At 32.8% G+C, this 22,287-nt stretch overlaps 1 protein-coding gene across 2 annotated transcripts in view; it reads right to left on the reverse strand.

Annotated features, from left to right (window-relative positions):
* The window catches only part of LOC135122178 (synaptotagmin-10-like), an 88,742-nt gene that overhangs the window by 20,662 nt on the left and 45,793 nt on the right, over positions 1-22,287 (reverse strand). Inside the window, exons 2-6 of one of the 2 annotated variants that reach the window (XM_064046455.1) lie at positions 19,608-19,625; positions 19,351-19,553; positions 19,139-19,291; positions 18,924-19,055; positions 13,298-13,452 (exon numbers count right to left, since the gene is read on the reverse strand). In XM_064046455.1, the coding sequence (XP_063902525.1) occupies positions 13,298-13,452; positions 18,924-19,055; positions 19,139-19,291; positions 19,351-19,553; positions 19,608-19,625 (661 nt within the window). Of the gene's footprint in view, positions 1-13,297; positions 13,453-18,923; positions 19,056-19,138; positions 19,292-19,350; positions 19,626-22,287 lie in introns of both variants that reach the window. The other variant, XM_064046418.1, reaches the window with a different exon arrangement.

The following is a 22,287-nucleotide window of genomic DNA, read 5'->3' on the forward strand; positions in this document are numbered from 1 at the left end:
ATAAATGTTTAGTCAAAATATATTTGCTTATCCCCTCCAAAAACTTGATGACGTCAGCTCGAAAGTTTGCCGAATAAATCATATCTAAAATGTACAAAATATGATGAGCCTGTACTTGTCATTTATCACTCCATTCATATTTTTTGGATTTGCATATACAGAGTGACTCAAAAAAATTAATGAATGCGTAAATATATTTTATTGATTTAATCAGGAACTACAAAACGGAATGCTCTGACATCTTGCAGATGTTTGAAGGTTATAAAGAGCATAATAAATTTTTAGTCAAAATATATTTGGTTATCTTCTACAAAAAACTGATGACGTCAGCTAAAAAGTTTGCCGAATAAATCGTATCTAAAATGTACAAAATATGATGAGTCTGTACTTGTGATTTATCATTCCATTCATATTTTTGGATTTGCATATGCAGGGTGACTCAAAAAAATTAATGAACGCGTGAATTTATTTTATCGATTTAATCAGGAATTACAAAACCGAATGCTTTGAAATCTTGGGAATATTTTAAAGTTATTATAAGCATGGTAAACTTTTGTTCAAAATGTATTTGTTCATCCCTCCTAAAAAAATTGATGACGTCACCCTTAAATTTTGCTGAATAAATCCTATCTAAAATGCAAAAAATATGATGAGTTTGTACTTGTGATTTATCATTCCATTCATATTTTTTAGATTTTCTTAAGGGGTGGTTCAAAAAAATTAATGAAGTCAATTTATTTTATTGATTAAATTAAAGGCAACACTTATTATTAGTATTACACCCCAACCAACCCAATTTGGTAGACACAAAATTTGTTAAAGGAAAAACTCGGTTGAAACATAAGAGTAGCACGCTTATTTACATCGACTTTAACATTACAGACCTGCATTTGTTTTATGCGGTCACTTGGTTCCGCGAATGCGAAATAGACATGTTTATAATCAACCAATTGTGAATTTCACCGTCAAGAATTAAAATAAAACGCAATGTTTTATATAATAAGCGGACGTCGAAGCAATAAAACCGATGGTCGTTTTGTTTATAGTTTCTCTGTTTGGCTCTTACGTATGCTGTTACGCTTGTCATCTTAAATTAAGAATGTTTATACATAAACGATTTTCAGTTGCCCCTCATATTACTAGACAGCGGATTTCTGTCGGGCTACGTCACGATTATAGGTGGGGACGCGCTGGATCGCCGGGACTCAGTAGCGGGTGATAGATAATCACTGAATTTAATCAGTACTAATTCCATAAATATAATTAACGATTTATTAATCAAACGGCTAAGTAAATGAGAACGGGAATTAACAGCAGAGTGCAACGAAACAGCGTTATTCTAATCTCAAATAAACGAAGTGCAGTCGAGCCGTACCGAGTTTGGCCTTGCCTAGCCCGACAGAAATCCGCTCTCTAGATATTACACACCGACGCCGTATACGTGAGTAAATTGTTTCGTTATTTTATTGATTATAAGAAATCAATATTCAAAACGACCCAATTCATTTTCCCGAAAATTTGGGAATACAATAATTTTATTCTTAGTATTACACTACATCTATCCCAACTGATATACGTGTCCTTGCAAAAATGTTGAAGACGTCATCACATTTTTTTTTTAAATTCCCACTACAAAAATGTAATGAGAAAAAAAACACAATAGGCATGCAGTCGTCAAGTTTCCGACAGCGAGGGAAGTACTGTCTAAACTCTTTAGACCAATTTTTTTGCTCTTGCATTGTGTATTATGTATATTTATGACATCATAGCAATTTTTATTTGGATGAAATTACCCCACTTTTTCGAAAACCTGGAAATACACCCTTCTTTATTTAATAAAAATTATAGTAATAATATTCAGAACAGCCTGTTCGATCCTGACTGTATCAACAATTTTAGTCCCCTGTTTTGAGGCGACAAACTCATTCAAATCAAAACAATTTTTACTTCCCGCGCGTAAGCTAAGGAAATATAATAATTTAGTCCATTCGACGAATAGCCACTTTTGTATTTTTTGTCTTGCATTGGTAATGGCCTGTTGGCCTGTTACTAGTATGATCTATGTTATCACGTCATCACAGAATTGTTTATTCATCAAATTAAGAATGAGTCCCCTTATTTTCTTGATAAAATCCCCTATTTAATAATGATAAAATAATAATTGAAATTTGCGTTCCCGAGGCGCAGGGATTGGGGGGGTGCTATTGACGCCGGTTCATCCGTTCACCGAAAAGAATCGAATAATTTTTATGACTTTGTTTGTCTAGTTAGGTTTTCAAGAAACCTCAGATGTGTTGTTTACAATTTGTCACGTATTTAACGATAACACTTCTTGATGATTCGAAAAATTGCACAACAAAAATGTATCAGTCGTACTTGCGGAGTCGTATTGCGTGCACAGCTGTTACCATTTTATTTGATGTATTTGTGTGACGAATAATTAGAGCACAACTTCTTGTACTCCTATACCTAATTTCAATTGATTTGTACAACTGACTCTCAAGATATTTAACCGTTTCCATACATTCTAGAGACCCTGTTTAAATGTTATCAGAAAACAAACATTTGTACATTTTTTAAAGAAGCGGAATTCGTTGGTACAGTTCAGTTCAAGGGCGAAGTAACCTTGGACCAATTTTTTATATTATTGATTCACGTTATGTATGCTGTTACCAGAACTAGAAACACAATAATAATATTTGGTACTAGTAAAATTGTGTCACGTAAAACAGGGATTTTAAGATAACTTATATTAGGCACAATGCACCATAAGATTAAAAAAAAAAAGTCATCATCTAGTAGGTCCTGAAATTTATTTTTAAACTAATATTTCTGACATTGCAGCTATTGTTTGACTGTATTTAGCCGGAGCTGTCCAACTAAATCAGGATCTTATCTTATGATGGTCTTGCCATCATAATTTTTTTGACATTAACTTTTAGTGGTTGCTAGACATCATTTTTTGTCAATCATATTAATTACTACAAGTGGACACATTCCATGGATTTTTTTAATGCTTTGTCTTAAAATTGGCTTTTATATGAGTTTCATTTGCTATTTTATGGTCCTCATAATAGTGGAACAACAATAAATTATCATTATGTGATTTTCAAGGAGATTGTAACAGAAGCCAAACTTACGAGTGTTTTGAGAAATTTTGCAATAAAAATCTCTTTAATTAGTTTTCTTCTATCAAATATAATTTTAATGATGATGAATAGATAAATTGATGTAGAATAAACAAACACCAAATTTACAAAACTAGAAGAAAGTAGGTGAATAACGGATAAGGTGAATTTTGATCTGTGTAAGGTGATAATATAATTCTGTTTGTTGTTGATAATTAATAACGGTGACAGATTTAATCATCACTCTCTAGTTACATTGAGGTGTGGATCTACATTACTATTAATCAATCACATTTAGGACAGGCATTACCAAATTTAGAAACAAAACATTTAAAAATAGTACAAGTTTAGTCATTTACTGGAATTTGCGGTTGAAGTACCAGCTACCAGTAAACCAAATTTTGAATATAAACGAAAAACAACCTTATCATAACTTATTTTTTCAAACTTTAACTCGCTCTGATTTGAAATAAGCATCAAATCCAGTGATTTAACTCTTATCGAAATTTAACTTCAAACGATCGTTTTTTGATTGGTTTTACTTACAGTTTGAAAAATTTTTGATAATAATCTTCAGCATGTAAAAGTTTTTAAAACGTAGTCTCAACAATGTGTTTGTGGTGAATTCCCTTAACTATGTTAAAATAAGTATATTTGTTTCCAATTTCAGGCATCTGTATTTCGACAGGCATCGGTAATCAATCAGCAAAGGCTTCAGTCTTGGCGATCAACTAAACTATATTACAGATAAACAAAAACAAAATTACTCCCTTCTGTTACCTACAGCCAAATTTTAATCTATTCGGGTAAGCAAGGTGTGTTGGATCAGTAATATACAGTCAATTTCCGATACAAAGTTTAGAATCGATTAGCAATTACACGAAACTGTCTGAAATTGAGGCATGACATACGCATACCTGCAAACAAGATTAATTTGTCAACTGATTTCGGGGGACGCGAATTACTGTATATCTTAATAAATCGAAATTCGCTTCGCTTGTGACAATACGTGAAATATTTGTCTGATACGTGGTTACTTATTTGTAAAGATTATAGAGAAAAATATAGAGGTTTCCCAGAAAACGTATTGTCGCATGCATGTCTCGAGAACGTATTGGGATATTAAAATTCTGTAGACTTTGTTATTTTTAGTTTGAAAGGAGAACCCTAATTCAATACAGAAAACGTGTCTTTGGCATAGGCTTTACAACGCTCATATTTTATACACAACACGACATCCTGGGGTATTAAAACATACTTTTAAAGGTAATGACATTACATTTTTAACTATCATTATCAATAAAGTATCTGATATCTGACTGAAGACATTAATCTAGGTACATAAAATTTTACTAAAGTTTTCCTCTGATGAACATATTATTTATTTCTACATTTAAAGGTATGAAAGGTATAATAAATTAATATAATTACGAAAAGTACACGCAAATATTTCCTTTGTCAGTTTTTGTGAAAAGTATGTAATCATTAAAATTTTAATACGTGTAAATTTTAATCCGTGAATATTTTATTTTATATTCCTTCTCGCCTATGTTTGTAACCACAAAGATAAAAAAGAAAACGTAGGAGATGCAATGTTTCTCTGCATCACATTTTTTCTACCACTCATTGGTTTACGTAAACGATACAACACTGACATTATTAAGTAAACTCAAGCAAAGTTTATTTAAGGTTAAATTTAATCTCGCGGACAGGTAAAAAATAAATTACTGTTTATTTTTAATTACAAGAACTGATCCACTCTGAAGAAAGATAAGAAAAAAGATAGTTGCAGAGGTGGATCAAGTTTATGTTCTAAATGCACTTTGTTCAATACAGTTATCTCGATTTCGCATAGTGTAAACTGTAGTGACGTACACTTCGTTTACGTCCATAGCTGATATTTTAGTACTGATAATAATTAACTGTACGTGGGATTTTGATTTTGTGAAATAATTTAAGTCTGTTACATTTTTAATGAGATCCAATAAATCGTTCGTTGTAAAATTTTTGTTTTGTGAAATTTTACATTACACACAAATTTATAAATGACAAAATTGGATATAATGATTTGTAGCAGAATTTAGTAGACAAATATGAGATACATTAATTTGCGTATAAAGTTATTGCATTTCAGTATTGTTGACAGTAGAGGATGCATAAATATTTACTTAATGCAAATTATCAGAAATTAAATGGCTATAATATTAAATTTGTCAACTATCGTCTGGTGTTTACAATTATGCAATGATTTTGTTTAAGTTTTAGCATGTTTTAACTTGTGTAATAAATAAGTTAATAACCGATTGATTTAGGAGTATTTACACACATATAATAATCTGTTTGTTTAGGTGGTCAATAGAACGTACAAAGGCAACTGATTACTTACAAATTTTGGGTTTAATTAATAAATTAATCAAGTTTATTTCACCTAAAAATTGATGCTGCCATTTCAAACTGCTGATTTACTTGTCAATATTCACCCTTATTTTTTATTTTTGGAAGAAATTAAGCTTTAATAAATTACTTCTTAAATAAAAACAACTTTTAATCTGCAGCTTGGATTACGACAATTTTGTCCTAAAAATTTGAGAAAACGAAGTTGCAAATATAGACTAAAATACATTCCTACTATCACTTTCTGTGCAAGGTAGGATTTTTATTATCTTCCTTAGGGGTAAATATAAAACAGAATTGTTAGTATTTTTTACATTTGTCACAACCATATTGTTGTTATATGTAAAAAAATATGGGTAGAATTTGAAGCAAATAATGTTTTGTTTCAGATGAAACAAAGATGCAACAAATATTTTTTTAATTATAAATTTTTATTTACAATTAGGACCACTTTCATGCACTTATTTTATAATTAGAAAAAATACGCTGGGGATAATATATCGTAGAACAACACAACTTGTGGTTATCTGTTTTGTTGTCATAATGCTGCCCGACCTATTTAGTATAATTAAAAAATCTAGTTGTAAGTCAGCAGAAGATGCTTTTTATTGAGATGCCTTTTATTCTCCTGTCATATTCTGATTTAAATTAAATTTTCTCCTTGAAGTGAGTGAAGCCTTAAAAATGTAAAACTAAATTACGGGAAAATAGCTTGGCCGTAAAAGGCACAGAGAAGACACCATTGTGTAATACCCAGATTACGGTTATTATCGAAAGTCGAATAATTTGCTTGTTATGAACATAATACTGCGCGGGAAGTCGTGTTTTAGAAGTTGAATAATTAACATCAAAATCTATTGATCAGTTTCCACTCATGTAATTTTCAAAGGACTAAAAGTTGCGGAAGCTGTTACTACTTCAAGGACACTGAGATAATCATGGTCAGATAAATGAAGTGAAAGTAGGTATAACGACCATAATACCGTTAATAGGATGTGTGGTATTTCTTTTTTGAATGTGGAAAATTAATGTTTGAATATGCGAAAATTAGGAAATATTTTCATGGCAAATCAAAATTACTGTCAGTTTTAAATTAATCCAGACATTTCAAAATTTTTTGTCTATGATAGCTGTCATAAGTCATTTATTTAAATGCGATTTTCCGCTGAAAAGGCCCTAAGCCTCAGCAGCGCCCCCAAGTATTGTCAATATCTTAAGGATCCAATTGTAACACATAATTAGCTCGAATAAATGTATTTTGATTAATTGATTGACGCGATTTTCATTAAATTATTATACATACGAAATGACCACGCAATTTCTTATTTTCTGGACTATGACATCTTTTAAACAATAAAAATGTTTGATAATAATGATTGGGGAAAGACGCGAAGGTACTGAAAGAAATGGGCCAGAGTTGTCTAGTTTTTCAGAGATATGCAGAAAAATATAGAGAATTTCAAGTAAACAAATAAAATAAAGCACATTAGGGGCAATTATGTAAAGACTTAAATTTAAAGGGTGTTAAATTGCAAATTTCCAGACTAACGAGTTAAATTCATAAATCTGATTGGCTATTTATTTTTTAACAATCTTTAAATTTTAACAGGTTTGATTCAGAATAGCCTCTAACATGTTTTATTTACATACTGAGACAAATTTCATTTTTCTTTATTTCTGTCAAACAAAATTTTTATTTAATTCTTAAAAGCAGTACATATATCATACCTAATATAAAAATAATACGAAAAACGAGGCACACGTTTTCGTCAAATTTAGTGCTTCCGTGTGTTATAGTGCTTCTCTAACGGTAGAATCATAACAAACATGAGTGATTCAGAAGACGATGTTTCATCCGACATCGAAAACACACCAAAAGAAGCAGTTTTAAATTTATTGTAATCGAAGTTCAAGGAGCTGTATGAAATGACTTACAAACCGTGCGAAAATTTGTGTGAGCTTAAGGAGGCCAAAATTACATCGGAAAAAGTCGAGTTATCATCTAGCATTACTGGTGCTAAATTAAAAAAAATGTGCTATTAATACACAGGGTCTTTACTAAATATACGGCAAAAAATAAGGGGTTATTCCTTGGAATATTTTAAGATGTGTTTGTGTTTGACTGATTTTCGGAAAGACGTTTTGTTTCGAAGATATGATATGATGATGTGAAGGTCGTTTATGGCCTCATCGATTCAGCGTCGTCTGCCACATTTTAGGGCCGCCGGCGAAAAATATTTTCGGGCCCCCTTCGGATGGTATTCTTTTAAAAAAATCAAATGAAAATATTTTTTCAAGACGAAACCCATTTTCTATTATTTTTTTTCTCCCAAAGCAAGGTCCTTAAAATATATATTATTCTGAGATCAAATTGTGATTTCTATTTCTATTTCGGTTGAAACGGATGTTTCTTCCAAATTAATAGATATTTTCGTATTCAAAGATTCATTGGGACTTGGTTTTATATGTAAATAAGGTATGTAGTGCCCTAGGAAGGATTAAAATCATTTATGTTTTCAAATTCTATATGTGAATTTTGAAGACTCACATCAATATCGTTATCTTCATCTAAGAATTTAAATTATTAATAGGTACAATTAAAACTTTCCTAAATACACTCAACTAGATTAGATGTAACTGTATTTTCTTTGCATTTAGTAAGATTTTCAGAATGTTAACTTGTCACCCGCACCACTATTCAAACAAAAAAAAACCTAGACAAGATGAGTAAATGTAAATGAACTTCCCCTAGATCAATGAAAAGCAATGGGAATACGACGTTCATGCCATTGTCATTAGTGTGTTCTTTTTTTTTTTTAAGAAACTAAGACTAGGTGTCCCAGAAATTAGAAAAAAGATCTCTAACTTTGCCACTTTCTTCGTTATTTTTTTTCCTGAATTTTAAATTTTCTCTTCTGGGCACCACTTACTATTTTTTACTTTCTGAGCTTAGGTTAAGGTCGTATAGTAATCGAGTCCATCGGATAAATGGACACTCAATCTCTAGAATACGAAAAAGTTGTCTCGCGTTTCCGTTTCTCTGTCTGTCTGTCTATGTGGCGTCTGTGTCGATGTCTATTAGATACGTAATATCTGAAGCTACTGGACCGATATGTATATTAGGAAATCATGTAGATGGTAAAACGCTTACCACAATTTGATTAATAATCTCCACTAACACTAACGTCATTTCAAAGAATTCTATTTCCAAAGTATTTAAAATTTGCGGTAGCATACTTCTATACTTGTGGTGTACGAATCCGCTTTGAGTTTTTCCCTAAACGTCCAAATGTTTGCAAAAATATTAGCACAATATATTAAGAGTTTACCATTAGCATACCATATCCCGATCCTGTCTCAGTAAGTAATAAGTATAACAGCTCGAAAGGCGAACCGGTGGTTCCACATTTAATGTCAAACTTGGCCGTTTTTTTTCTCTCTTTTCTCTCGCGCTGTGTATTATGTATGTTTATGACGTCATAACAAATTTTTTATTTATTAAATTAAGAACGAGAGTGAGAATACGCACGTCTTTATTTATAAAAATTATACCAACAATAATATTCAGAGCATTCTGTTCGAGGCGATAAACTCATTCCAATCAAACAAATTTCTGCATGACACTCTTCTGACGTATTAACAAACACTTGAAATGAAGCTTGTTATTACTGCTGAGAAGCCATTTTTCCAGTTGGCTATCTGCTTTAAACATATTTTACATTGTGCGAAACTGTGCAATTTACACAATCCCTTGCAATTTCTGCGCAGATGCTGTGGGGATATTATTTATTTTTTTTGGTTTTTATCCTAGGCGAGGTTAGTTACTTTCAGCGATTTTGTAGATTAAGAATGTTTATAGGAAACATGAATTAATGAAGTATTGTTTTTCTTTCGAACAGCTTTCCAAAAATCATTGACAAATGTCACGTTTTTGCACTAGTGATAACAAGAGCCATTTCCATTTTAAAATGGAAATGGCATTTTACAACTAAATCAGAAAATAGGAACAGAAAGCGAAATATTGTAATAGGGTCCATCGGACTAGTGGCTACTGTCATGTTTTCTCGACCTTTCATGATGTCTAGAGTATTAAAAATAGGTCTCCGGTTTTCGTTTGTGTGTTTGTCGTCTGTTTGTGTCGTTTTTAATCAGACAGACAATCTCTGAAATTACTGGATCTTTTGTTATCAAATTTTATACATATTGTTACGAAATAAACCCATATGCCGCCTCGGTACGACGGCTATGGGTTCTCGTATGTGTATGTATGACTAATTCTCGGCGACGCCGGCCGGAGAAGAGCCTGGAAGAGGAAGTCCAGCAGAGATGACGTAGGCGTTTCGAGAAGGAACCACCGTCGGGGGCAGTTAGTGTAGTCCAGGCAACTAGACCTGAATGCAGTTAACAAGTCGACTCCAACGAGTGTTGAGAAAACCCAGTGAAGTTGCGTCGAATTTATTTTGTAAATAATCGCTGTAATAGTTAGTCGTGTAAATTCGAGTTAGTAAGAAATAAATTATTGAGTTTACCCAGGCCGATTTTAATTACCTGTTCAACGTAACAATATGTTGGTATCATGTATAACCACCAGACGTTCGTTCAAAATTTTCCACATTGCAAATTATTTAAATGTCATAAAAGAATATACTCCTACACTTCTAGTTTAAAATCCGCCTTGACTTTTTTCTCTGCATCAAAATTTTTGCAAAAATCAACTATACATATAACAATCTTTTACAAACGATGACGAACAGAACAATTCTGTCGTTGACCGGTTAAATTTACAGATCTCGGAAGCAATGTGGAAATGGTCGCGTTCGATTGCCTCGTGGGTCTTTCATTTTTCCTTACACTGTTACGGCTATTATTTATATTTTTTATGTATAGATGTTATCACATATAAACTGTCGCAACATCATATCAACATCGACCAATTTTTTAACATTGAGAGTATGAATAAACATGTGGCTGCAAATTAGGAGATTTATGTTTACCTCACCTAAATTAGGTCAATTTGCTGTTGGCTTGTTAATAAACATAGAGTGAGTCAGTAACTGCGGTTTCTTTGATATCTCATTAATTAGTCAAAAAAAAATCAGAGATTAAAACTGTTTTTGAGACATAACACACAGCTTAGTTTTTTAATACAACATCCTCCATAGTTCAACATTTTCTCATTGACCTGTTGCTAGGTTTCAAAATCGTAGCCTATTTTTGAAATTTCAACGCGACATTCTGACGTTATTTCAATTTTCTTGAAATTTTGAAGGATTCACAAAAAACTCGAAATAGGGTTATGTTAAAATCTGTGTTATAATATTCAGTAGAAAGATAAACCAAGCGACGCACTTTGTTGTGATATAAAGTAGAGTTTTAATATTTCAGTTTTTCACACCTTGTATTTTATTACTCCACTTTAATGTGTTCTCTATTCTTTTTCTTTTTTGCTATATATATTTTCTTTTCTTGTAATTTTTTTAAGAGAAACACCGAAATGTCGAAAAAAATGGTCTAAGTTTATTTCAACAGAATTTCCTAAAGTTCAGTCGAACAAATACCTACAGCTTTTTTTTAACTTTGAGAATTTTAATTTTTTTGATGAAGATCTCTATGAGCTAACATTAATATATGTGTGGATTGTTAAAGTGCAGGTAAGTGAGTTTTTCCATATAAAATTGTTTTAATGAGGCCATCAACACTTTAGCAAAGATACGTATTTCAATTTGAATAGGTGCAGTGTAATACTAGTAGTGTATCCTAAAATTTTCAGGAAAATGGGATGGGCAATAAAATATGTCGCTTCATTCATTAATTTTTTTTGAATCACCTTGTATAAGCATTGATAAACCACAAGTATAAACTCTTAGTACTGTCCGTATTTTAGAATTATTCGATAAACTTTTTTGGGAGGGGGCAAACGGATAAATTTTGATGAAAGATTTACTATGCTTACGATAATTGTAAAACGTTTGAAGATTTCAGCGCATTCGGTTTTGCAGTTTCAAAGTTTACTATTGTAAAAGTTGGAGATGACACCATATCATTTTTGGTGGGGATGATCAGACAAATTTAGGTCAGCGTTTTATCATTGATAATCGATCTGGTAATTTACAAGATCATCTGTCGACACTGACGCGGACCGTCGGCAGACGGCAGACAGACAGACGGAAACGAGAGATCTATGTTTTCGTATTCTAGGGATCATGAAACGTCGAGAAAACATAAAAGTAGCGAGTCGACCGATGGACTCCATTGCAATATTTCCCTAGCTTCAGGTACGTGTCCACTTGCGAAAAATCGCCTCAAAATCAACCCTGGAGAGCTCCAAGTCGAATCCAGTAATGACGAGACACTGATCGGCTGATCTCGCCGCGAGCGACGTGCTCTTCAGTGAACAAGCCAAACTGCGTTTACTTGCAAGAGACACTCTCAATGCGAACAAGTTTCGAATTGGGGAAGTATTCCCCGAGAGTAAGCAGTTCATCATAAATTATTTCTGGAGTAAAGCCGCCTTATTTTACACGTTTATGATTCTATGGAAATCGTCGTGAAAAGGACTACCGAATTGGGTCAATTCTGATCGTTTGCCTGATTTCAACATTTGTACAGGGTTTTGAGATAACACATTTTTATGAAATTGTTAAATACTAAAAAAAAATGTAAAAAGAAAATAAATGACTAAATTATGTTCTCTTATCGTAAATCTGATGCAAGTAATGTGAAAAGTGGACTAGATTAACTCTAAATTAGACAAAGGAAAGGCACACTCCTAACTACTCAACAAATGCAATCACGTAAAATAATCAAATGCATGTGATCTATTTTAAATTTGTTATTTAATTTTATTGTGGATACAAATTTGAGATTTCCCAGTGAACAAGACTATTTCAAACAATGTGGATTTTCTAATTTCAGAGATATACTTATATGTTTGCAGTGGTGAGGCGAGGCGCCGAAGCGTAATATTCCCCTTTACTAAAAAAGCCTCGAGGATTTAGATTCAATGCCGGCTGCACTTTGTTCACGAATTTACGGGAAAAGAACTTTCCACGTTTGCGGTATATGTTATATTTGTACAGTGGCGTGCGTTCTATTATTTTTCTAGAAATATTACCTAAGTATATTGGCGCAGATAATTTCTAATTCTTTGTGCGAATATTTCCCATGATTGCAAGAGTTCAGTTTTAGTAAATTGAGAAAGCGATACTTTAGGCAGGGAACCGAAATTTTGCTACCTAACGAAGAATGCATTATCTTAATGTGATATACCTAATAGTGTGAAACTGGGAAATAATTTTTATTTTTTTCGCGCACCCGAGTGCGTATAATGTAATAACCATTAAGCAATTTAAAGGTTCATATATTAAAAATTTTTCAGCGAAGTATCCAAACGACTCGCTTTAAGTGCGGGGAGCAGAAACTTATTACGAACGCGCAAAACAAGATGTATCACCTGTCAACACTTCCACCCCCCGTTTACTTTTTGCTTGCTCTACGCATTAGGAATTATTAATTAAGTTCGATAAGATCCTAGCGAGTGTGCACTTTATTACACGAAACCTGTCAAACTTCTTCCATTCACCGCTCAGTTTTAATTATGGCCATGTTCCAATTAAAAGAAAATCCGCTTTGTTTTTCCCAATCGCTTGCTCTGAATGGAACTGTTGCGGCCTCTTTCGTAATTATTGAATAATGGGATCGCTGGTCACTTGAGATTCAAATTGGATCTCGTTTGGGGATTTAACGACATTATTAAGACCCTGCCTGGGACTCACCTAAATATGAACGTCTCGTTGAAGACCGGGTTGAGGTTTTTCCGATGAACTTTTGTCTGGAACTTCTTTTTTCGGTCCGGGAGAAGGTACAGTTTTATGTATGGATCGCTGCTTCCCGTAGAGTCCTTGATGGGCAGGTCGCGTCCCTCGAACACCTGCGCAAAAGGTGGTGGTTGAGAAAATTGGCCATTGGAAGAATTGATGGACAAATAATAAAAATGAAGGAACAGAAATGAAGGAGTGCAAGGAAGGCATCAATAAGCGGAATGTGTCGCCGTTATTGATTGAAGTGTCTTTCGAAGTTGATAAAAATGATGATGAAGCGCTTTCTTCTAATCAGTGCTTTTTTCAAACAGAAACTTGGCTAAAATTATTGAATTCTATTGCAAGGAATACTGCTGAGTTCGCCTTATCAGAGTCTTTTGTCATTAGCGAGAGTGGTGGAGCGGAAGCGCGAAGATGATGTCAGTTTTGAGTTAAGCAGGATTTGAACTGAAATTCAGAAGTCATAAAAATGCTTGCTACAGTTTACGTATAAGCAGTACTCGGAGTAAATTGGAGTCACTCAACATTCTCGACAAAGTAATTTCCAGTTTAAATTCTAACACTAAGAATAAGAAGTTAAAGTTATTAAGTTTTAGGATTTGCTATAATCTCTTTCAGTATATCTTAAGTTGTTTTTGTAGAAAACTGATCCGCACAAACAGCAATAGTGTTTGAGAGATGAAGAGGCCAAACTGATTAACACAAAGAACAGTGCAAACAACAAATCACTACAGGAGAGGGACAGAGAGTTTTATTTAAGTATCAGAATTCAAATAAGAATGTGCGAAGTGCGCAGTTAGGAACAGAGAACGAGATGAACAAGGGGAAATACGAATTAAGCGAAATGAATTGATTCTACACAGCGTAGTACAAAATGAATTGCAAATAAGGGTAAAACCTTATTTCAGACTATAAGATTTATGAAGATGAAATAAAAAAATAAAATATTCTTTCGAATTTCTCTCAACAAGTTAAAAAAAGTAGAGAAAGAGAAAACGATGGGTACGTAATTAAAATGAAGTGTGATATTTTTTCGAAGATTTAATATCTCAGTAGCGGAGGTATTTTATACAGGGATTTAAAAAGAAAGTATGTAATTTTGAGTTTCGGAAAAAATTGTTTACTGCGAAAAAGAGAGAGGATCTGAAAATACGATATCCAGTCAAACTAAAAAACACTAGGGAAATGAAAAGTTAGCAATAAATTAAATAGTATCTAACGAAAGGAAAATATTGAACAGGAATAGAACATCAAATAATAACGAAAAATCAAAATGACAAAAAAGAAAAGTGTTGCCAAGAAATTGTAAAGCAATATCCATATAACTATTTATTAGACCATGCGATTATAAATGTAGACGGCAAATTTAGAAAAACGTTCATGGTAAGTCTACAAAAGCTAATACAAGTAATTAAAAACTGCTGAACTATTAATAGCGAACTTAATAAAAAAGCAATTAAGTTAATAAAATTCAGGTCAGATGCTGCATTTTTGTGTTACGTAGATTATTAAAAAAAAGTTTTCAGAAATCGAAAGCAGTAATGAGCTGTTATTATATTTATTTTCACTTTACAATAGCAAATCATTAATGGTGATTTGCGACTCTGAGACACTCGAAGCGAAACTAATACATTTCTCGTTCGTATTATTCACAACGCTTTTCCTGCGACTTTGGAATTAGAACGGTATTTGTAAAAAATCTTTTAATTATGCTAAGTGCAACAAGAGGAAAACAGCACTCAAAATATTAATTCTTCTTGACGTTCTTTGAGTTTGTATGATTAAAAAATTCGTCTGAAATTTTAGGCGGTGCATAAACTTCACACGATATGAGCTTTTGTTTTCAGTTCATTTTTTTCAAACAATCTTCGATAATGATCAGCTTTGGCTGCGCCCGTACGAAAAATTGATAAAACGCTAACCAAAATGTGCCTAATAACAACAATGTGATGATGTTTCCTGAGAATTTTTCACAGTAAATAAGATTTAAATTTTATAAAATCGCAAACTCCTGTACTTGTGGTTAATGAATCCGTCTGAAGTTTTCTCCGCGATGTCCAAATTTTCGCAATAAATCCAAATTATCTAGCAACCCTTTATACTAATACCTGTCAGGTTATTCGACAGCTGTGCGACGTTGGTCTAGTAACGCGAATTGCGCATGGGCTTTTTTGTTTCTTACACTGTTACTGTTATTAGTTGTATTTTTTTTATTGATCAAAGCAAGGACGGTACACTCCATTACTTTGTTATTAGTATTACACTGCACGTATTGGCATTGGCATACATGTCCTTACTAAAATCTTGATCGGAATATTTTCAAATTGGAAAACTCACTAAATATATAAATATCACTCATTCATATTTTTTGGAGCAATTGTTAATATGTTTCCTATCATGGGTGGAACAATGCACTCGTTAAAATTAACAGAGAAGTTAACAGAGTGTTTTCATAAGGTAATGTGTTCAAATCAAAGTCAGTGGCGGAGTGCGGGTAGTTAAAGTATAATTACATTAAACTAGCTGACAGGAATCTCTAAAAAATATCTACGATGTCATTTAGTTTCTTACACTATTGCTGATAATTTCTATATGTGTTTTAATGTACATACATTTTGAACAAAAGATAAAGAATCAAAGAAAAAGGTCTAAAAATTTCTTCTGAGAAATAAGGAAAGAAATACTGTGGAATTTTTTAAACCATGTGTGATTTTTGTGCGGTCATCAAAAGAAGTCGTAACAGAGTGACACAAGTGTAAAAAATTACGCTTTATAAAACGGTTTGCATCTGAAAATAATGGAAGAATATTAATAATAAAAACAAATAAATTGGTACAGGAAACTAGGTCCTATGTTAAAATTATAAGACAACAATTGTTTAATACTGGAAGAACAAATGTCATAAAAATATCAAAAAGTATATATATTCTTATTACTTAGGTTATTTCATTTCAGCTGTTCGGGAAACATTACTTCAAAATTAAAAGTTTAATAAAAAACGAATAGCACGTGACAGCATCTACAAATGAAGCTATTTTCACAGCAAATTTTTCTTTGGACATATCGTTTTTGTCAAACTCTTTTTTTAAGTATTTTTTTTCATTAATACGGTACTTGCCGCAAAATAAATGTACAATAGTTTATATAAAAATCTGGAAATTATTTTTCAAAAATGAGTTTATTGAATGAAAATATTATCATTCCCACCATCTGTGTCAAATTTATTCGTCGTGAGTGTGCGTAGGTAAGTACTATACCAATGAAATTAAAGAATAAAACTTTTCTTTAGTTTCCGTGGAATCAGTAGTACTATAATCAGACATTTTATTTTGAAGACTTCTCGTAAATTCTTCTGTTTTGCACAAAAAATAGTTTTTAACTACACCCTGTATTTCAAAAATGTGTAATTACTTGTTCGTACGAAAATGTATAGGAGTATTAGCGCAAAATATTTTGTCATTCGACATTGGTATTAGCTTAGGCTAATTCACAATTATAACGCGTAAGCTAAAGAAGTATTGTAAGAAGCTTCATCGAAAGATTGGCTACTTTTAAATTTGTCTATCGTCTGTTTCGGTTTTTATTGGTATTCTCCCAAACTATCGGACCGACTGTTGTCAAATTTTATTTGTATGATAGGAACATTGTGCAGTTGGTGCTAACCAAAATTTCTCTAATCACCTCCATTAATAATAATTTGATGATATCTCCTCATTAGTTTGCGTAGTTAAAATTATCTAAATTTTATCAAATAAATAAATTCTATACTTGTAGTTTATGTACCTGTCTTGATTTTTGTTAGAATTATTTTACAATCTTTTGATGTGCAATCTTTTCCACGTAGTTTATACAATATCCGATATCTCGCCACTGCAATGCACTGCAGTAAATTCGTCGTAGTAGAGTAGGACCTGAGATTTGTGCTGTGCTCCGTGTGAGTTCGAATCCTATCCATAAGGTGTTTTTTTATTGTGACTTATATCATCATTTTTTTTACTTACATGGGTTATCATAAAGTAATTAATATTTTGCAAAATCAAAATTTATAATTTTTTGAAGAAACTGGATTCGTTCGATTATACTTAAGAGGTGAGGGAACTTCTGTCTAAATAACCTCAGATCAATTTTTTTATTGATCAGATCAAGGACAATTCACTACATTTTTTTCGAAAATTTGAGTTTACAGTAATTTTGTTCTCATCTGCATTTATCAATAATACAACAAGAATTGTCCAAAATAATATTCATATACTCAATTAATAATTTTAGTCGTCTCCTCTGTTTTGAAGAGACAAAACCATTCAAATTAGGTAGCTTGCTACGTGCTTAATCGTAGCATTCTTTCGGTGCATAAACATAAAGAATCGAAGTTAAGCATATGCTGATAATACATTTTTTCCATTGGGTATTTACTTTGAATATTTTCATATTGTCTGCACTTGTGTGGAATTTGCGCCCTCGGGGCGCAGGGGCTGCGTGCGTAATTTACGCCAGTGATTTTTATTTTACCAAGGTTATTACAAAAAAATCAAATTTTATAATTTTTCATAGAGGCGGGATTTGTGGACTGTACTTCGGGGGCGAGGAAAGTTTTGTTGAAATAACCTTCGACCAATTTTTTTTATTAAAATTATATTCTCTCGAATGTTTCTCTTATATTTGACTAGTTACAGTAAATTTTTGTAGGTCGTATACTTGTCTGAAACTTTTAAAATATCTTTGTAATATTGTAAAAGTTAAATCGTCTTGTAGTTTTTTTATTGGTAATTTTACCTCACGGTGTTTAAATAAACCGGACGTTAAAGAGTTGCATGGAAAAAAGAAATTAAATTTGTTATAATTATATGGGTACCACCCACGTCCACTGGGATTAAGTGCTTTTATGTCTGAGTCAAAGTAATTTTTCTGTCAAAATACATGCAAAACCCGTGGCTCTATTGATGAACAAAGAAATTATTAATTATTATTAATATTATATTAAAAATTATAATTTTATTCAAACATAAAAATATATGACAATCTCTCGACTTAATTACTTAACAATTACATTTTTAACTCGACGTTAAAGTACCATGTGACCGACTCTACGTCAATCAGACGTCGCCAAACGCCTCGTTAAAAGCGTGATTAACTTAATCTCAGTTAAAACATTGTATAAACTGGCCTTTAGAATAATATATTAATGTGACACAGTATGGGCAGCTATCGGATAAAATTAAAATTCATTGTTACAACCAGACCCTGTAAATATCAATTTCGGCTTGACGGTTTTACGTTTTAGATATGATGTAAATTTTAGATAATAGTATTAAATTATCTATTCCGTAAGTCAGGTAAATTTTGTTTTGTACTCTGAAACGTTAGACGATAAAAATGTTGTGTTTTTAGTTTTGTGTGATGGATAGTTTAATGATAATAATGTTAGTATTATTAAAAAAAAATCAATAGTAAATTTAAATTGAACACATTTTTTCATTTAATCTGAGCGTTCCGAATATTATTGTATGCCACCTGGGAGTAAATAATGGCGAGGTTTAGTTAAAATGGATACACTAGGTGTATATTAAGGAAGCAAATTTACCTTTACAACCAGCCCTTCCACGTCCTTGTCGTATCGTAGAGAGAAATGTAATTTTCCGCAATATTCCATCTCAGGACCCCCGGAGCTGTCAGCCGATGATTGTCTCACTAAATCTTTCTTATACAGTTCTGGCTGCAAAAGAAACAGTTTCAAAGTGAGCGTGCTAATTGAAATTTACCGTCTATACTGATTCAGAAATGAGCACTATTGAGTACCTTAATCAACCCCACGATGCTCGAATCGCTGCGGTGCTCCAGAGTACAAATGCTGAATTGCACGTTCGACGGCATCTCCAGTCTGTGCGAGAGCTGTCTCTGGAAAGTCTGATGTCTTGTTGGAACGATGGGAAGCGTTGTTTGGCGCAGCACCTGAACCAAGTTTGTCAGTCATCAATCACGCGGAACTTACCTTGAAAAGGATCAATCACCTTCTTGGCGACGACGTCCTTGTGTTCCTGGACATATTCCTGTGTCAATGGCTCTGTTTGGAGGTCGGGCAGCGAGTGGCTGATTCTTATGGCTGCCTGTTGCTTGGTTACCGAGGATTCGCCTTCCGAAGGGTCGCCGCAGGTCTTGTCTCTGATCCACTTCCATGTCGCTGCGCATTGGTAACTCACAGCGGCTAGAAGAACTAACGCCATCGCCGTTAGAAAAATCACGCCCAATATTTGATATGTAAGGATACCTGACCAGTCTGACTCGTCTGGAAAAGAAAGACGGGTTACTAACCCTGGAGCAGTAATCTCGGTAATGGATGTGAACACCCGGAGAAACAGTAATCTGTTTTATGTCTAACGCCGCTCTGGCTCAGATTAATGCAGATGTTAATTGGGCGAATTCGATTTACCTCCTTGGACGTTTCAACACTAGTGAGAATTGTGGCGGCAAGGAACTTGAGTGTCTGGCTTGGACGGTAAACTTGTTCTCGAGTCAGTAACGTAAAATTTATTCCAAATCAATATAGCTAGGTGGCAAAGTTTGTAGTCAAATAAATTAAAAGTTGTTTATAATTTTTGATTGTTGTTGCATATAAGGAGTTCTGGATGGATGCGATAACTTTTTAATTATAGATATTCAACATCTCTTCAGTTAATACTTTTATATTTATATATAAAGTACTCCTAGATCTAAAGAAAACTTGTAAAAACTCTACAGAAGACCACATGTAGGTATGGTTGTTGTGTTAAATCCATTTATGGCAACAAAACGTCGTCGAATACAGGTTGCAAGTGTGCACAAAGTTTAAGTGAACAAGAAGATACTAAAAACATGTCTTGCTAAGAGTAACATACGCTCCAGACGCCCACATGCCAATCTTGTTTAAAGTGTAGAGCATCACAAAGCTGTTTACGAATTTTCTAGAGAGCACCTGATTGAAATGTGCACAGTAGGGAAAGTTTACGAAGTTAGTTTCGTTTATATTCGTCAAATCACCATACTCATGTTCTACGTCGAGTAGACTTTATGATCACTTCAATATGCTGGAAATAAGATAATACAGGATAATCTGCTACCTGCATGCATCTATGTGTGTTGCCATGGATTTTTTAACACAGTCGAACGTTTATTAAAAACATTGTGCAGTTCCGTCGTGTGCTGTTTGCGTCATCTATTCAAGATGATTTCATTTTGCAGAGGAACAATGTAAAGTCTTACCCTGCAAAGACTGTCAGAATATGCAAATATCTACATAATGGCTGAGATTACAAGAACTATAGAATTGAACTCAAATAAACGTGTCTAGAACATGCTGCAACTGTTATTAAGAAAAATCCATCTTTTGTCAATGAGTTGATGGGTTGTGGGGAAAAATTATTAAAAATAAATTACCATACTGGAAACAGTGTAAGGAGGGTCTAAGCTGATGATAATCATAGACTCAGTCCAATTTGGTCTTTTATTATTATAAAAAGAAGGTCGATATCACAAATTCCAGAAAACATTTATTGTGTAACATATTAACAGTGGTTTTATGGAGTTGTTTATTACCTTTGCAACTTTGTCTATAACGCGAATATTGCTAGTTTTGTATCCAAAAAGCAGCCGTTATTGCCATTTTAGAGCAGTTGGCAGTGTTATTGATCACTTTCTACTTTTTATAGCCCTTTGAATGTGGTCGGTTTTATAATCTGTAGCAGTATCAATGGAAAAACTGTTGGAAATTTCCTTTTAATAAGAAGTAGTTGGTGGAACTCGGATTAAAAATGTATCAGCATGATTCCGTGCACACAAGCTTAAAACTGTTTGATGTTCAGATTAATATTTATATAATGAGTTTTAAAACTGAAATGAAAAGAAGAATTTTTTACATTCATGTATTCATCAATCAAAAAGTGTTGTGGTAAAATGGGTTGGGGTGCCACGAAAGTATTTTCTGAAATTAACAAGTTTTAGGAAGCTCATATAACAAAATCCACTACAATTAAAATATCTCAATACGTAAAGTTTATAGATCAAAAAGTTTTAATCTGTCTGGATCGGTCGAGCAGTCTAGTGACAAATCGGTAAGTCTAAGAAAAAGAGGTGCATCAGTCAAGTACATCGATCTAGTTTCTTTCTCCTCTGTATTCTAAAACTAACCAATTCACGACAAAACCGAATCTAGCTCTGACTTATTTAACTATCGTACATTTGAGAAATTCCCATTTTACGCGAAAATGTTCTGTGGGAATATATATTTTTAATAAGTTTTACGTTTAGCTCGATTATATTTTCTATTTTATCATTTTCTTTACAAATTTTTTAGACATTTTATTTTACTTCTAAACTACTCTTCTTCTTTCTGTTTCATAAAAATAGAAGATAGTGTGAATGGTTTCCCGCTACATAAACTGGTAGCAGTAAAGTAGATACTAGAAATGGAAGAAAGAACGAAAGCTTTACTAATGCAGGTCACAAAACTACTTCGATATTACTTTTATAACATGTTTCTAATGCACATTTTCATTCAGTGATAAAAAACAGGTAAATCCGTTTATGTAAAAGTTTTTGGTTGTTCTTTTTTATACTGAAGACAAACATTTAGTGGCTTCGTTAACTTTACTTGATGTTTTAAAGATATAATTACATGCTTACGCGTGCTGTAAGTTGAGAGTTTCACCATCTCATTGTGTTTCGTAAATTTGAAGAGAAGGAAAGTAAGTCTTGGAACGTGGTGGAATAAGGTTACACGGGCTACTTGAAGTTTAAACTGAGAAAATCATTTTTTTTTATAAGTAGACATAGTAATGTAATCGTCTATTAAATTCCGTTAAAAAAGCATACGTGGCAATTTAAAAAATTGGTCCAAACTTGTTTCGATAGAATTTCCCTTGCAGCTGAATACAATGAAACATATCCAGCATTTTCGAGTTGAGTTTTTTCTT

Source organism: Zophobas morio, unplaced genomic scaffold, assembly GCF_036711695.1.
Source record: "Zophobas morio isolate AGI-343-1 ecotype UQ-CSIRO unplaced genomic scaffold, CSIRO_AGI_Zmor_V1 ptg000002l, whole genome shotgun sequence".
In the NCBI taxonomy this organism is placed as follows: domain Eukaryota; kingdom Metazoa; phylum Arthropoda; class Insecta; order Coleoptera; family Tenebrionidae; genus Zophobas; species Zophobas morio.